Here is a 17,420-nt window from a genome sequence, read left to right on the forward strand (position 1 = left end):
TATACTATCAGTAAGGGTTGACTGGACTCCGTACAGGGTCCCTCTCCCTCCCCTAAAGGCGTATACCATATAATGAGCCAGCCTCCTACAGGTGGGGTCGTGGAACCTTTGTCAGCAAACTCTACACCACTGGATATGGCTGTAACATCAGGGCATATCCCTGGTGGTTCATCATCTGGCAGGTTTTTTGAAGGCCAGAGGGGGCAAACTCAGTCGTTGATGCCTGGTTGATCACAAATGGTGTCTCCATCCTGAGGTGGAGCAGGGTGTCTTGCAGCAGTGGGGAGAGCCTTGGGTAGATCTGTTCGCCTCCGCAGAGAACACTCAATGTCAGCTGTTTTGTGGGTTGGAGTTTCCACGGCGGCACTCGCTCAGTGACGCTTTTAATCTCAAGTGGAACTCAGGCCTCCTTTACGCCTTCCTGTTGACACCACTTATGCCCAGCGTTCTCATGAAGATCAAGAACGACTGGACCCAGTGCCGGACTGGGCAACATAAAGAGTATGGTATCCCAAGTTCTTGAAGATAGCCATCGATCCTCCGATCAGATTGCCCCTTCAGGAGGATCTTCTGTCCCAGCACTGGGGACGGTTCTCCACGCAAACCTGTCTAGTCTGCCTTCTTGCGTGGAGATTGAGCGGTGGGAGTTAACAGCTTTTGACCTTCCAGCCGAAGTCTGTAACGTTATCTTGCCAGCCAGGCATCCCTCCACCAAAATGGTATACGCCGGTCGATGGAACAAATTTGTGGCATGGTGTGCAGATAAGTCTGTTGACCACCCTTCTCTGCCCCTCTTTCTGAGGTTCTTTTGTTTTTTCTTTCTATGGCACAGCAGGGCTCTGCTCGGGGCACCCTCAAAGGTTATTTGTCTGCCATCTTGGCATTTCTGAGATTGCCTGATCAGTCCTCCTTGTTTAAATCTCCCATTGTTGGAAGATTTGTTAAGGGTCTTATCCATCTGTTTGCTCCTTCTCCGTTAATAATGCATCAATGGGATTTGAACTTAGTTCTTACTTAGATGTGTGCTCCTTTTGAGCCACTTCACAACTGCCCACTTTGCCTGCTTGCCCTAAAAACAGTCTTCATTGTAGCTATCACCTCTGCCTGCAGTGAGTGAGCTGCAGGCTCTTTCCTCTAAGCCACCTTTCATCTCCATCCATCCTGACAAGGTGGTGCTTCGTACCAGGCCTCCCTTTCGACCAAAAGTAGTCACGCCCTTTGATGTAGGCCAATCAATCTCCTTGCCTTCATTATACACACTACTACATCTTTCCAACGAAGATGAGAGGATCCACCTCCTGATCGCAAAGAGTGTTGGCGTTCTACCTTGATCGTATCATAGAGTTCCGGGTGGATGATCAACTCTTTGTGGGTTATGTGGGTGTGAAGAAAGGTAGGGCTGTGCAGAAGAGATGGGTTGTTGTAGGAAGCTGACCCAGTGTGTGGTTGACACCTATTGTGTTACACTCTATACTGGGTCCAAACAAATCCCCTATTAGTGAGTGTTACAGTGTCTAGACAGCCATGGCTCCGTGTGGTAGCTGTGGTGAGCAGCCAAGACTTATCCAGAAGCAATGTGAAGTACTTGCAATACCACAGTAGCCACACAGTCACAAACATGAAAGGGGCCACACAGTGTTGCAAAAATAACGGTACTTTATTATGGGCACACCAAACTAGACTACCATTGGTATACTTCCCTCTGGAAGGATGAACAAAACAAATATACACAGGTAAGCAAATAGGAATAGCATCAATTAGCAAGAGCTATTTAGGAGGGCCAAACCATATACTAAGAAAATGAAATGCAAAGAGGTGTCGCCCACCAGAGTGTATGTTGTAGTTAGACAATCGCTAAGAGAGAGTGGAACCCCCAAAAGGTAAGTATCTAGCACATGCCTATCTCCCGGTTACAGAGAGGTAAGTTACTCTGTTTTCCCATAGGCTAACATGAGGACGTCACAGTTGGAAATTGAAGAAGTAGGATGGGACCAGTGGAACCCAAGGGCAGATTCCAGGCTAAGAAGACCTGCAAAAGAAGTGGTCAGAGCCCAGTCCACGCAGGACTGTCCAGGTGGGGCAGGAGCCAATGCCCACTCTTCTGTAGCTTAAGATCTGGGTGGATGGTGATGGATGAAGTATAGCTGCGGGGTCAAGGAGCTGCAGAGGGGTCCCTGATGTCTATGAGCAGTCCCTCAATGATCGCCGGTTTGCAGACGGGTCAGTGGTCTGGATGGCCCCCAACAAGCAAATGCAAGAGGAGCTGTTGGAAGTTTTACAGAGCTGAGGAGGACCAGCAAGGTCCTGGGAACTTCCCCCTGGAAGGGGAGTCCAGGCTGAGCCTCAGAAGACAGGAGAGCCAGCAAAAGCAGTCGGGCCCCACAGGCAACCCACTGGCAGGCACAGTAAGTTGCGTGAGGACTAGCCAGCACACCTGAAGAGGAGTCCCACTTCGCTGGAGCAGCAGAGAGGAGACTGTCCTTGCAGAGGTAGACTGCTGGGGGATGGGGCTATTTGAAGCCTGAAGATTTCTTGGCGCAGGGGTCAACAAGCCTTGCTTGCTGCAACATTTGCCGTGTAAAGGGATTCTGTCCTAACGGAAGAAGCAAGGGCTCACTGTCTCCCATTTGGACAGAAGGCAGAGAGGACCCAGGGGTATTCCTCAGAACCACCATCTGTGTTGGAGAATCTTCTCAGATCTGGAGGACAGAAGATCCCACCACCCTGACATCATTGCCTTAGCTGCCTGGGGATGCACAGGAGTGACCACTTCGCTTGAAGGGACATTCCTTCTTGCTTCTTGGTGCAGCTGAAGTCTTGTCGACCCCAGAGGATGTGCAGCCGCAGAAATGTTGTAAATTGCTGACAGGGACCGCAGAAACAAAGTTGCAAGGAGAAGCCTTCTCAGGTGTTGCAGTCTTGTTCAGTTCCTGTGTTGCCCAGCAGCAGTTCTGGAGACCAGGAGCAGAAGAGGTCATTACAGAGGAGTCTTGATGGAATCTTGCACAACAAATCTGTGGACCCACCCTAAAGGGAGTCCCTAAATTGCCCAAAAAGGGAGTTTGGTCACTGTCTGGAGTGACCACCTATCAGGAGGGGTCTCTGACATCAGGTACCTGACCTTCCCAGTCAAATGCTCCCAGAGACCTGTGCACATCTTGTTTCCAAAATGGCAGAACCAAGTGGCCACCTGGAGGAGCTCTGGACATCACCCACAGGGTGGTGCTGGGCAGGGGTGTGGACACTCCCTTTTTTTTTTTTAGTGTTTCGCACCAGAGTAGGGACCAGTGGCCACTGACTGGTGCAAACCTGATTATGCAAGGATGGTACCAAATGTGCCCTTCAAAGCAAACCAGAGGCATGGAGAGGCTACCCCTACCCAGCCTTGTAACAATTATTTTCAAAGGAGAGGAGGTTGCATCCCTCTCCCACAGGAAATCCTTTGTTCTGCTGTCTCCTGCTTGAGCTGGTCAAGCAACAGGCGGGCAGAATCGTGTCCGAGGGGCTGCCCGTAGACCCTGGAAGACTGGAAGGATCAGACCTGGGGGATCGTCTAAGGAACCCCCAGAGTGCATGGAATCATGCCACCAATGCAAAAATCAGTATTGGGGTGTGATCCTGACATGTTATATACCAAACATGTCCAGGTTCGGAGTTACCATTATGTAACTGGATCACAGGTTAAAACTAACTTTGGTATATTTCCAATCTGGAGCTATGGACATACAAACATATAAAAATAAAAAAAACAGAATGAGAAAATCACTCCCAACCCACACTACCACCCAAAGATTCTTAGGACTGGGGAAGTACTAAACCCCAAAAGGTAAGTAGGTAGGATTCCCCAGGCCCCTGTGCGCAGAGACGAAATCTCGGGTCAGTGTCCATAGACTAACATGGGGAAGTGGAGGTTGGGGTTTTTGCATTTGAGGTCCCTTCCCAGAGGACCCCGAGGACACCTGTTGGGGTAAGGGAGGGTGGATAGTGCCCCCACCCGTGGATACCCAGAACAGTGGATTACCTACATCAGGGAGCCCAGGTGCACAGGTGTGAAGTTGTGTCGGAACCTCCTGCTGAAGTCAAAGGGAACCTTGGTTGTCCAAATGTTGTTTTGAACTGTGGACCAGGTCGGTGGAACCCAGACATGGATTAAAGAAGAAAAGGACCTAGGGAGAGAGGGGACAGAGTCCAGACCACCAAGAGATGCCCAGGTGGTGCAGGATGGCAATGCCCACCCTTCTTGGTGATGCTTCCTGAAGGACGGTGGACGAAGAAGTACAGCTGTGAAGTCCAGGCGATGCAGAAGGATCTCAGGAGTCGTCCATAAGCTGTACCAGGCCGGTCATCGGATTGCAAAGGGATCAGTGGCCAGAAGGGGCACCAACAAGCCTTGGCAAATGGAGATAAGCTTTGTATGACGTTTGCAGGATTTGTGGGAACCAGCAAGGTCCAGGTGACCCAACCTTGGCAGGTAGGTCAGGGTCAGTCCTCAGCAAGCAGGAGAGCCAGCAGGAATCATTGGAGCCCCTGGCAGGACACAGGGAGGCCTGAGCAGCACAGCTCAGAGGGATGCCCACATCACAGAAGTTGCAGAGAGGATGTAGTTCTTGGAGCTGGAGCGCGCTGGAGGCCGGGGCTTCTCCGATCTAGGAGGACTTCAGATCAAAGAGCCAACAAGCCTTGGCAACGATAAGCAGATGCGGTGCACAAGGGTTCTGGCTAACCAGCTCTAGCGAGGAAGATAGGTCCAACTGCTGAAGAGCCACAGAACCACCATCTGTGTTGAGGAGCCTTGTTGTGTCCATGGGACAGCAGGATCCACAAGCCAGTAGTCTTCGTTGAGGTGCCTGCGGATGCAGGGGAGTGACTCTTTCACTCCAATTGAGATTCCTTCTAACTTTCTTCAGTACAGGCAGAGTCCCAGTGACTGGTGGACGCAAGGCCATAGGGCTGCAGAAGTCTTTGCATAACTTGCAAACAAAGTTGCAGTAGGAGCCCTCTTTCTGGTTACAGTCTTGCTTCTGGTTCCACTGAAAAACAGCAGCGGTTCCGGTGTTCAGGTTGCAGAAGTGTCTTGCAGAGGAAACTTAGACGGTTCCTGTAGTCTTGCAGACGAATCTGGGGTCTCACCCTTGGGGGAGCCCTTAAGTAACCCAGGAAGGGAACTGGATACTAACTGCAATGACGTGCCTATTAGAGGGGGGTCAGGGACGTCACCCAGCTAGACTAACCAGTCAAATGCTCCAAGGGACCTCTGCTCAACTTATTTCCAAGATGGCAGGATCAAGTGGCCGCCTGGCAAAGCTCAGTGCACCTCCTTAGGGGAGGTCCTGGGCAGGGGGATGGTCAATTCCCTGTACTTTACGTGGTTTCATGCTAGAGCAGGAACCGGGGGTTCCTGCACTGGTGCAAACTGGTTTATGCAAGGAGGGCACCAAACATGCCCTTCAAAGCAGTCTGGTGGTGCTCAAAGGCACCCCCCACCCCAGCCCAGAGACACCCATTCCTAAAGAAGAGGTGGTCACACCTCGGTTTTACAGGAAACCCTTTTTTCTGCCTTCTGCTGCCTAAGCTAAGCTCAGCAGCAGGAGGACAGAACAGTGTCTGGGATAGACAGCAGCACATGCTGGCATGCAGACCATGAAAAGCTGTACAAGCAGACATGGGGGGATCCACTAGAGTACATAGTATCATGAAAAGAGCACTGGAATCGGTGTAGTTGCATGATTCCAACATGTTTGATACCAAACATGCCTAGGTTCGGTGAAACCATTATGTAGCTGGACAACCTGTGTTGGTCAGTGTGCGCTACATACCTTTAGATGGCTTCCCCACACTCACAAAGCCCAGGGAATAGAATCTGGGATTTGTAGGAGCACCTCTGCTCATACAGGGGTGCCCTCACACTTAGAACCATGCACCCTGCCCTTGGGCTAAAGGGCCTACCTTAGGGGTGACTTACAGGGTCAGAGTGCAGTGACCATGATAGAAGGCAAACCTTATATCTGGAGTGAAAGGTGCATGAACCATTTCACACAGGCTGCAATGGCAGGCCTGTGGTCACAGTTTGTATGGGCCCCCATGTGTGGCACAATACATGCTTACAGACAGTGAGGGACCCCTGGTGTACCAATTTCCTAGTTACTTAAGTACCATATACTAAGGACTTATATGAGTGCACCAGTATGCCAACTGTGGGGTGTAAAAGTTACCTTACAAATACATTTAGGGAGAGAGCACTGACACTGGGGTCCTGGTTAGCAGCATCTCAGTGTACTACAGTCTAAACACACTGACGCCAGGCAAAAAGTGGTGTAACTGTCAGAAAGGTGCTACTTTCCTACACCACCCCACCCTGCTTGTTGCAGTACCAGATGGCGGTAGTATTGTCCGTGAACAACTGCACCACTTTCCCTTTCAGAGAGGGGAGGAATGCTTTCAATGCTAGCCTGATCGCCCTGAGCTCCAAAAGATTGAAATGGAGCTCGGACTCCACCAAAGACCAGAGTCCTCTGATCTCCGCCCCTCCCATGTGGCAGCGCCATACCATGAGTGAAGCATCTTTTACTAATGTCAGATCTGGTTCAGGAAGGGAGAGGGATCTGCCTTTGACCCTATCGTAATTCAAATGCCACCACTGCAGATCTTGTTCAGTCCCCTTTGAGATCTGGACCATGTCAGAGAGATTCCCCTAATGCTGTGCACACTTGAACTTCAGGTCTCACTGCAGAGCCCGCATAGGTTCATCTGGCATGTGTCACCAGCAGGAGGCGATGCTGCCCAGAAGCCTCTATCATTTTCACCGAAATCTAGGACAGAGCTGAAACATTGTTATCATAGTTTGAATATCCTGAACTCACAGCTCAGGAGGATAGGCCCGAAACCTCACTGTGTCCAGAACAGCTCAGATGAAAGGGAGCGTCTGAGAGGGAGTCAGGTGTGCCATGTTTATATTGAACCCCAGTGAATGCAGGAGGACTGCCATAGTCTGGAGGTGGGAGGTGACAGCCTGGGCCGCGCCTGTCTTCAACAACCAGTCATCGAGGTAGGGGAAGGCTGAAACCCCCAACCTGTGTAGATGATCCGCGATCACCGCCATCACTTTGGTGAACACCTGAGGGGGACCTGTAAGGTCAAAGGGTAGCACTGTAAATTGAAAATGCTTGTGACCTACAACGAACCACAAGTAACGCCTGTGGCAGGCATAATGGGATTATGGAAATTTGCATCCTCGAAGTCCAACGTTACCATCCAGTCTCCTGGGTCCAGGGCAGAAGACCTGAGCCAAAGCTAGTATTTTGAACTTCTCCTTCCTGAAGGAGAGATTGAGGGGACAGAGATCTAGTATACGGCAGAGACCCTTGTCCTTTTGGGCACCAGAAAGTAGCAGGTCTAACAACCACAACCTACTTCTGGCACAGGGACCCTTTCTATGGCTCCCTTGCCAAAGAGAGCTGTAACCTCCTCACTGAGAATTGCCAGGAGATCCTCCGTCATTTGATCGTGGGATGGTGGCATGGGTGGAGGGTTGGTCTCAAAGGGGATGGAGTAGCCCCTTCTGACTATTTGTAAAACCTACCTGTCTGACTTAATGGCTTGCCAGCAGGGCAAATGTTGGTGGATCCTGGTGCCGGCGGGTCCCTGGTGGGGGAGAATGGCTAGACCTCTGGCTCCCTCATCCACGTGGAGGTTGGATCCCAAGTCCCCGGCCATGCAACGGCTGAGCAGTATGTGCGGCACAGTGGCTGGTTTGGGAACGGATGTGGCTGGGTGCCCCTTCCAGAAACACGAAAGTGGCAAAAGGCAGACTGAGGGGGTGGGTGGCAGCTGTAAGTCCAAGGGAGCGGGCTGTAGCCTGGGACTCCTTAAAGCGCTCAAGCACAGACTGTTTTGTCTCCTAAGAGATGGGTGCCATCAAAGGACATGTCCATCTGTGTAGACTGGACAACCCCTGAAAAGCCAGATGTCCTTAACCAGGTATGGTGTCTCAAGAGAACAGTCGAAGCAACTTATCTGCCTAGAGAGTCGGTCGTATACAGCCCAGATCTGGTCATGAACTTAGCTGCGTCTCTCTCATCAGCAACAGCTTGGGAGACAATGGCCTGGGCCTCCTCCAGGAAGGTCCCAGAGAATCATCTTTTAAGAGACCAAAAATACCAAATGGACACTATTCTAATTTGTAGCTCTAAAGATTGATTGCGGTCTGCTGTCTATGCAAACATGCCAGTAGTATTTTCTGTGCAGACCTGAGCCAGCCTCCCACTGAAGGATGCCAAAAGGCTTTCCACCACAAGCAAATGGCGCACAACTCCAACCAGCTCTGGGTGAGGTAGGAAGAGGGGTCCACCGTTGGTCCAACTGGATTTAGGCAGACCTCACTACAGATCTTTTGCAGCCTCCTCTGAAACCTGGATGGAACCTGACCGTTTCACTTGGTGCTGGGTCCAGAAAGACTTCAGATCCCACTGCAGAGTCTGCATGTGCCATCTGGCCTGTTCAACAAGGGAATGCAAAGGGCCAGTATGCCAAAAAAAAACTCAGATCCACACTCACTGAGAACGTGGCTAGAACATCAGGATCACAGCCCAAATGCCACGGACTCGTTCACCCATACGAAAGGCCAAAAAGTGCACTGTATCCAGGATGGCTCAGAGGAAAGGGAGCCCCTGCGGAGTCAGGTGTGATGTTTTGCACATAGATCCTGAGTCCCAGCAATTTAAGAGGTTTGTTGTTGTGTGGAAGTGATCCATGACCCACTGTGACAAGCTTGTCTTCATCAGCCAGCTGTCCAAGTAGGGGAAACTGGTACACCCATTCTGCAAAGGTATGCTGTGATTACCTCAATCACCTTTGTGAACATCAAAGGGGCCACTGGTGAGGTGCAAGGAGAGTATGGAAACCTGAAAATGATCATGGCCCTTGAACTACAGGGTAGCACTTGTGGGCCTCCAGGACAGGGACATGGAAACAGGTGCCTTGCAGGTCCAACATAACCATCCTATTCCCTGAATCGAGGGCAAGTTGAACCACGGCCAGCATGAGCATCTCAAATTGGTCATTCTGCAGGAAAAAATGATAAGTCAAGATCTAAAATAGGATGAATGCCTCTCCCCTCCTTTGGCACTAAAAAATAACAGGAGTAACACCAAATGCAATCTCCAAGGCCAGGACTCTCTCTACAGATCCTTTTGCCAAAATAAAACATAACGCCCTGCAACAAATAAGACAAATTGTCCTCCAAAAGCAGCTCCAATGTAGGTGGAAGAGACAACGGGATGGAAAGGCATGGCAGGGAGTAGCACCATTGGACTGCCAGCAGGACCCACCTATTATGGTATGGCTTGCCACGCATGGAGAAAATGAATGATTCCATCTCCAAGAGGGTTTTCATATGCCGCTAAGGGCAAACTAAAGCAGCTTGAAAGCTGTTGCCAGAGTGGCTCTGGACTGGGAGTTTGTTGTCCCTGTGAGCCTGGACTTTGCTTGTTGCATCTCCTACCCTGACAGAGCTGGGGACCCCGGACCTGCCACTTCCTGTAGGTGAAACTTTTAGAGATGCCTCAAAAGGGTTGAAACTGTTGGGGAAAATCACTTGCAGTTATGGTGGCGACAGAGCATGCAGAAGCTTTATTTTCGCTCAAGGGCAGAGTCACCTTCTCACCAAAAAGAAGGGATCCATCAAAAAAGCATATCCATATGCAAAGCTAGAATGTCACCAGAAAAGTTAAGGAATGTCCTCCAGACTTTGTGCTGGAACAGCATTCTAGTTCTGACCGGTCTGCCTAAAGTGTCTCATGTCAGGGACATACCATATGGCATATTTGGCAGCATCCTGTCCGTATCGAGAAATCTGTGCAAAGCTGACAAAGAACTCTTCTGGACTGTTACCAAACTTTCTGCGTCAATGTCCCATAATGCATGGGAGTTCCTACCCAGCAAACATCTGCCGTTGACTAAGCTAAGGGCGAGGCTAGCGGATAAAAATATCTTCTTCCCGAATGCCTTAATTCTTTTTTGACTCTGTGTAGCTGGACCAGAGCGAAATAATTGAGGTTAACCCTTCCATTAAATGCCTGTGTTACCAGGCTCTTGAGTGTAACTTGCTGCATCAGGAGAGTAGAGTCACACAGGGCGGGTATTTGGAATCGTGCCATCTGTATTCACCAGTGGGCAGGAGCAGTGTTAAGGCCAAGTACTCATGAGTGCATGACTGGGACATCAAAGAGCAGTAAAGGTTCAACTGACATCTGTCAGGTTGTAAAATGTCAGTGAGGAAGTTGTCTTTCATCTCTATTGAACTTCACTTCAGGTGCTTGTATGATGACAAGGTTGAATGAGGTGGACTATTCCATGCCGTCGTGGGAGAACCCAACCATGTGACCAGGGAAGTGTCCAGTCCACTGGCCTATTGTAGATCCAGATTAAAATCGTCATCATATTGTGAGGGAAATTCATCCTTTTTATCAGCATCATTGCCTTTATCACAAACAACTGGTTGACTCTGGCCCGAATCCAGTCCCAAAAGTTCATGGAGAACTGGAGGTGGCTCCGAGGCACTGTTGTCAGAATTAGAGGGTACTGGGGCTAAAGGGGTGAGAAGTGTGCCAGGATGAGTTTCAGTTGAGTTCAAGACTGATTCACTTCTGAGTCACACTGGACAATGAGATTAGCATCCTCCTCTGGAGTTGGGCCGTTATTGGAAGAAGAAAGTAACATGGATCCTGGTGCAGGGCATGGAACAGACACCAGGCATGAAGCCTGCTCTGAAGCCTGAGCTGAACCCGAAGTGGTTTCAGGAGGCGCACATTGTGTTGAGGGTGGACTTTGCTGGTAGCGGCTTTCACCGGTCCATGTTGCCTGAAGGCATGCGAGAGGGAGCTGGTAGGATGCCAGAGATTCAATGCATTGCCACAATCAATTGTGGTGTCGCCACCAGTCTCGGACATTAGGGGTTCATTGGAATCAGCTGTGGAATCGGCACCTCTGGAGGGTACCGTGAGTGAGAAAGAGGGGCACCTTGACATTCTCAAGACATCTCAGAAGAGTGGCGAGGCTGGGACAAGGCCCACTCAGAGTTCTTGTGCTTCTTTTTGGACTAGGACTTACCCAAAAGCTTGGACTGCTTTGACGACCTGTCTGTATCCTTTGTGCTCCCTTACCAAAACTACATTTCCTGGGGATCTGAGACAGATTCTGTTTGCATTAATCTCAACAACGTTTAACCCCTGTAGTTTTAGGAGCGGATATGCAGACTAGAGAGAAATTGTAAGAGGAAAAAAGCTTATCAACTTATGAGAAAAGTTAGGAGCTACCTCTGCATTCACGTATGAAGAGACAGAAAGAAAGGAACTGATGGCTGCATGCAAGGGTGGCGCCTACATGTGACTGCAGGTTGCCCTTCTCTGCAAGTTGGTAGTGAGACTTAAGTGGGAACCTGCAAAATCACTCCTTTACCTTTGATGGGGCACCCTATACTGAGTCCAGGCAACCTTCAGTGATAGTGAGTAGGTGTTCAGATAGCTCTCTAGGGGTAGCGGAGGCATGCAGCTAAAGCTAAACCAGGAGGAATGTAAAGCACATTCAACACCACAGTAGGCAGACAGTAACTCACTGACAGGAAAGAACCAAACAAGTGTTGCAAAAATAAAGGATACCTTATTATAGCACTACTACTAGACTAAAATTAGTATACCTCCCACTGGAGATATCTACACACATTCTTACACAAAATAACCATCAGAAATAGCATACAAATGCACTGGGCTCTATGGGAGGACCAAACCGTATACTAAAAAATTGGAATGTGAAATAGTGACCCCCCACCAAGTTAAGTGTGGTAGTGAACTAGGGGCTGGGGGCAGATAGAAACACCAGAGGTAAGTACAGAAAGTTTCCCCAGAAACCAGATACAAGGTAGTTCCCTACACAGTTGTCCCATAGGCTAACACAGAGCATAGTGGTTTGACATCGTGGAATTCAGGACCCTTTCCAGTGGAACCCGAGAAACCAGCAACCAAGAGGAAGGATGGAGAATGCCCCTACACCAGGATACCCATAAGACAGGAGTACCTACACCAGGGATCCAGATGCAGAGGGGTTAGGGGTATCTCTCTCAAGTCAGTAGAAATCTTGGTTTGTCCAGCTGCTGTCAAGACCCATGGACCAGGCAAATGAAGGGGACAGAGTCCAGCACCCTTGGTGGTACCCAGATGGTGCAGGTGGCAATGCCCACCCTCCTGGAGGTGAAGTTCACAGTTTGACACAGTTTGCATGGGCTCCTATGGGTGGCACAAATCATGCTCCAGCCCATGGGGGACCCCTGCTGTACCAATGCCCTGGGTACCCAAGTACCGTATACAAAGGATTTACATGGGGCCACCAGGATGCCAATTGTGGGTGTAAAAAGTTATCAAGCAACCAAATTTAGGGGACACAGCACAAGCACTGGGGCCCTGGTTAGCAGGATCCCAGTGAACTACAGTCCAAGACATACGGACATCATGCAAGAAATGGAGGGTACAATGACCAGAACCCAGCTTACTACACAGGAGTTCAGCTGCTCAGCAAGCTGTACAATGCTGGCACTCTGGCTTGTGGTACAATTCAAAATCACCACAAAGGGTTACCTCTGGATTTTGTAAGAAGCTCCAAGAAAGGCTAGCGCAGTGTGCTGCAAAAAACTGCTGGCTGTGAAATTCTAACATAGGCAGTAAGTAAAAGTACTCACTAAAATTAACAATGAGAGGGAATATTGTTTTTAACAGGAATAGAGGGTGGAATGCTAGGTGGTAGACATTTTGTGGTGTGCGGTAGATTCTGGTACTTTTCTCTCTTTTTCTCTAATAAATATGAGGGAATGCTTGTTTTTTGACTAGACATTTGATGTTTGGAAGGTAAGAAAAACAATTGGAATTCGCATAAGAAACCACACTGGACTCCTGTGCATATTTAGATTGCAGAAATGTCCACATTTCATAGGATTCTTTCGATGGCGGCGGAGTGCAGGCCCAAATACTACAGCTACCTACATCACCAATATGGGTCAATCTTCAAGGAAAATTTTGATTGGGCTTTCTTGTTGCAGGTGCTACTGGGGAAATACTTTTATTAGGATAATTGTGGGAACACGGCATTTTAGAACAATTGTTATAACCAACCGAATTTCTCCCCATTGTTGGCCTGTACCTGTAAGCCAGTGTGAAAGAAATAGCACATTTTGCAACACCTACCCTCTTACTGGTTAACCCCAAATTCAAAGGTGCACAAATAATCACAATTCCTAAAGTCTGCATCTAGGGCACATTTAAAAAATGTGCAGGTTTCCTTCAACCCATTTTTCACTTATTACATTTTACCATATGAACTGTGTCACTTTCAGTGAATTACGAAAAATCATTTCAGTGAATTACGAAAAATTATTATAACCTGGAACTCAGTTGTTGGCTTTGTGTATTACTTGTTAGACAACCACCAAATACCAAACATCCCTGAAATCAGAAGGTGCTAACAGATGTAACAGTATATTACGTTTGTAAATTAGCCCTCGTGGCAAAAATACAGGTGAACACCTTAAACTTTTTTTTATATATATTCCTACATTTTTTCATTATTTTCTAGTTCCACACACTGCAAGTAGGAAATTACCCATAAAAATTAGGGAAAGTAGACTATTAGTTAGAAAAAAAAATATGCAAACACTGTTTTTACCAGCTTTGCTTATTCCTAAAAGCTGGGAAGAGGGTGTTCATAACACAGCTAATATTTTAATGACTCCATAAAATCAAACATACAGTTCGTTTAAGAAAATGTACTCCTTCTTGCTACTTTCTCAGTTCACCCCAGGTGAAACCACAAACCCTGGGTATATTTATAATCTTCAACATGTGGTGAAAAAAGGAGGCAAATTTGGCCAAGATATCATTTAAGTAATATGCTGGATGAAGACTTGACTGCGAAGTTCCCCAGATGTTGGGGTTAAAAAAACAAAAGACTTAGCACAAGGAGACATTCATCAATTAAAGCTTTAATGATCAAGAGCCTGATGGAATACCTATGCACAGGCTTGAAACGAGGTAACAAAGAAGGTCAGAAGCAAATTAGGATAGACATAAAGAAGACCAAAAGGCTTAACAAAAAAATATGTTTTGGTGCTTAAGGCATTGCCTTTCAGGGCTAGACTTAGAACAAACAGATGTCCACCGTAGAACTTGGCCTACAACAGATAAACCAGACAGGTGGTGAGATGCCAAGATGACATCCATCACCTCCTGGCCATCAAACCTTGCACAGGAATGGCCTTGATGGAAGAAAGTCCTTGTGAGCCATCTGGACAGCATGGCAGAAACTTGGACCACAAGTATGCCTGCAGATTGGGGCAGTACTATTTGGTGTCCTCTGCAACATACAACTTTGCCTCCTCCTCTCTGATGAACTATGTTGGTATTAGGCAGCATTTGTTGCCTAGCTTCCCATTAGGTTTGGATACAGGACACCGAAAACGGATGTCCTGTGGATCCATACCAGACATGTGCTTCCTGCAGCTGTGGCATGGCTTGAGTTATGTAGTTTGCAGGTGAGACATTCTCTTAGCACTCTGTCACAAAAAGTAATTTTGGAAGTAGGAAATGCACTGATGAAGTTTGGGAGTGGAGCTCCTGATCCACGTTGAAGGGTGTGGAAGAAAAGGAACTCACATCATTGCAGGGGCTGCACCTATTATAGGGCTCCCTGAAGTAATTTTCAAGGTGGAACAAAGCCATCACCTGTTGATGCGAGGGGCAATCGCTAAAAGGTTTCCAGATCAGTCTGGCACGGGGTAGGGTGGACCCTAAGGGTGAGAAATCTGTGGCCAGAAGTATTTATCAGAAAAGACTCTAGAATAAAATGTAGTACTTAGTGGGTGAATTTATTTAAACTGTTCGGCTTGTATTCATAGTGCGATTTAAGATTAGCAACTGTTTTTATAGAGATATTTGAATAAAAACAAATCATAATAAATTGGACAGTTTAAGCCTCTATCTTTTGAGCTTGGCAATCTTGGCCTACGCAGACAGGAAGGTACCGCCAGGTCTACGCCTCCCATTTGAGATGGGTCCACTCACTGAGAGGCATTTGCTGACTCTCTCTGTAAGTCATACTGGAACAGCAGAGATGTTTCAGGTGAACAGTTTAAAGCAAATTTTTTTACTTCAAACCAGATAATATCTATGTTTCAAATTAAACCGAAAAGTCAACAAAATTGACAGATGCTGGACCATCACTGCACTGTAATAAAATCTGTATAGCATTTCAAAGCCATGACAAGCCACGAAGCTCACTCACAGACCGGTATCAAGCTTGCTTGCTTGCAAGAATGTTAAACTGTAGTGTGGATTTTTTAGGAAGATTTTTGGTGTTGCACAATGCTCGTTCTTACTTGGGTCACAGTCATTTCGTGTCAAATGGAGGGTAGATGATTATCAGGTAGAAAGTAAGTGCTCGCATCAATTTATAACTGTGCCTTGTTGAAAGGTTACAATTTGAGAGTGTGGTCTTTGTAGTAAGTGTTTTGGTATCGCGCATGATGAACAGTGGAATGTGCTCAATCTGCAGTCATGTTGGTGCTTTTGCGTGAATTAAAACAAAGTAGAGTGAGTGATTTCTGCAAAATGTGGACTTGCCTACTATCCCACACAGAACAAATGTTTGGGTTTCAGCTGCAAAGGAGTAGTCCCTAAGCATCCACGAGGAGCTCAAGGCAAGCAACCCAAAGACAGGCAATGACTAGGGCAAGCTTTTTCAGAGTCTATCTAGGAGGGATGGAAAAGTAACACACAGGCATGAGCAGAAGGAAATTCATACTAGAACCTTGTTAGGGGCTTATCAATGACAGACAGAAAAAAATCACAGGCATGCTTAAGCAATAGAAAGTTGAAGCCCATGAATGTCTTTGTACACTCGATTGGAAGATAGTGACCACTATAGTTCAGGTGGGTGGGGCAGTGGTGGAGGGTACAGCTGAGGTAAAACCAGAAGGTTTACCAGAAGAGCAGGAATGCTTACATTTGGCTTGAGAGGGGGGGGGGGGGGCAATTAAAGGTCTCACCCACAACTCTCAACTACAGCATGTAGGAAACCTAATTTCCTACTTGCTCTATTCAGATTTCATGCTGATAGCAAATGGATGAGGTAACCAATATCAAAACAGTATAAATACAGTTGCACCTGTGCAACTGTTCGCTCTCTAAGGTAATTTATCATCACAATTAGAGCTTGTGGAAGTTACTGAAAGTCCAGGGATGTGAAGCACAAGTATCATCTTCACTAGTCATAATACAGTCATAATTTGAGCAAAGGGCACCTGATTGTATTTAATCCAGAGCCATTACAACAAAAAATATTGCTAGAGGTGTTATGTTTTTCAAACCAAATAAAACAGGCACCAAAGGTATTAGCAGCACCAATTTAGAAAGTGATAGAAATGTACCTTCATTCATTCCATTAGAGCCATTGCAAACCCCACTCATGGAAGTATACTCTTCAGGTAAAGGGGTCTTAATGAAGCGTCTAAAGGGAAAAACATATAATAAATTACTCTATAACACAATAAAACGTAAATACCATTGCACAACAATGCACATCTATCCATAAACAAATTACAAACGTACTAGATTGAAATTAGTAATGATAATTATAAGAAGATTACAATGAAATTTCTGATTGATTTTATTCCAATTAACTAAGCGGACGTCCACAGACTAAGAGTGAGTCATTTACCTTTCTTAAAGATATCTCTTGTGGATTCTCTGTCCAACTGCAGATACCTCTCCTTGTGCATATTCCCCCAGATGTCAGACTGGATCCGGAAACTTTTCAGCAGTACTTCTGCACGTCAGTTAGTGGCATTGTAGGTCTCTGCGCCGACATCATTCTGCTCCCAAAGTGAAGTGCAGTGACATATATAAGCACCACTCATGAGGGCGGGTGTCAGTTTTCCAAGCTGTCCATGTCTTCAGACACAAGTTGGTGTGGCCAGTGTGCATATTTCTAGATTGCAACCTTTCTAGATGGAAAGAGTCCTGTTCACAGAACAGGGAGATGGAAGGGTCAGTGTGGAACATGCAGTTACAGTATCCACCAGAAAGATCTTTACTAAAGGTAACTAACTTGTTCTTCGGATGGATACTTCAACCCACTGATTCCTCACCTTGTGAATTGATACAAATGCAGTACTTTCCCAAGGTGATGGGTCTGTTAACTGGCTCAGACCAAAAGCCCTCTCAACTGACATAATTGTGAAGCCAGTCAGTGACAGGTGTGCACCGAAGTCCATGGGGCTGCCTGACAGATGTCATGGACAGGTATACTGCATGCTAGTGCAGTGGTAGTGGCTTGGGCTGTGGTTTAATGAGCATGTAAGCCCTCTTGAGGCTGCTTTTTAG

The 17,420-nt window shown here is 47.3% G+C and overlaps 1 protein-coding gene across 1 annotated transcript in view; it reads right to left on the bottom strand.

The window, feature by feature from the left end:
* USP4 (ubiquitin specific peptidase 4) overlaps positions 1-17,420 on the bottom strand; it is a 789,752-nt gene that overhangs the window by 200,819 nt on the left and 571,513 nt on the right. Inside the window, exon 15 of the mRNA XM_069206879.1 lies at positions 16,466-16,545. Coding sequence (XP_069062980.1) covers positions 16,466-16,545 — 80 coding nt within the window. The remainder of the gene's footprint in view (positions 1-16,465; positions 16,546-17,420) is intronic.

Source organism: Pleurodeles waltl, chromosome 9, assembly GCF_031143425.1.
Source record: "Pleurodeles waltl isolate 20211129_DDA chromosome 9, aPleWal1.hap1.20221129, whole genome shotgun sequence".
NCBI lineage: Eukaryota > Metazoa > Chordata > Amphibia > Caudata > Salamandridae > Pleurodeles > Pleurodeles waltl.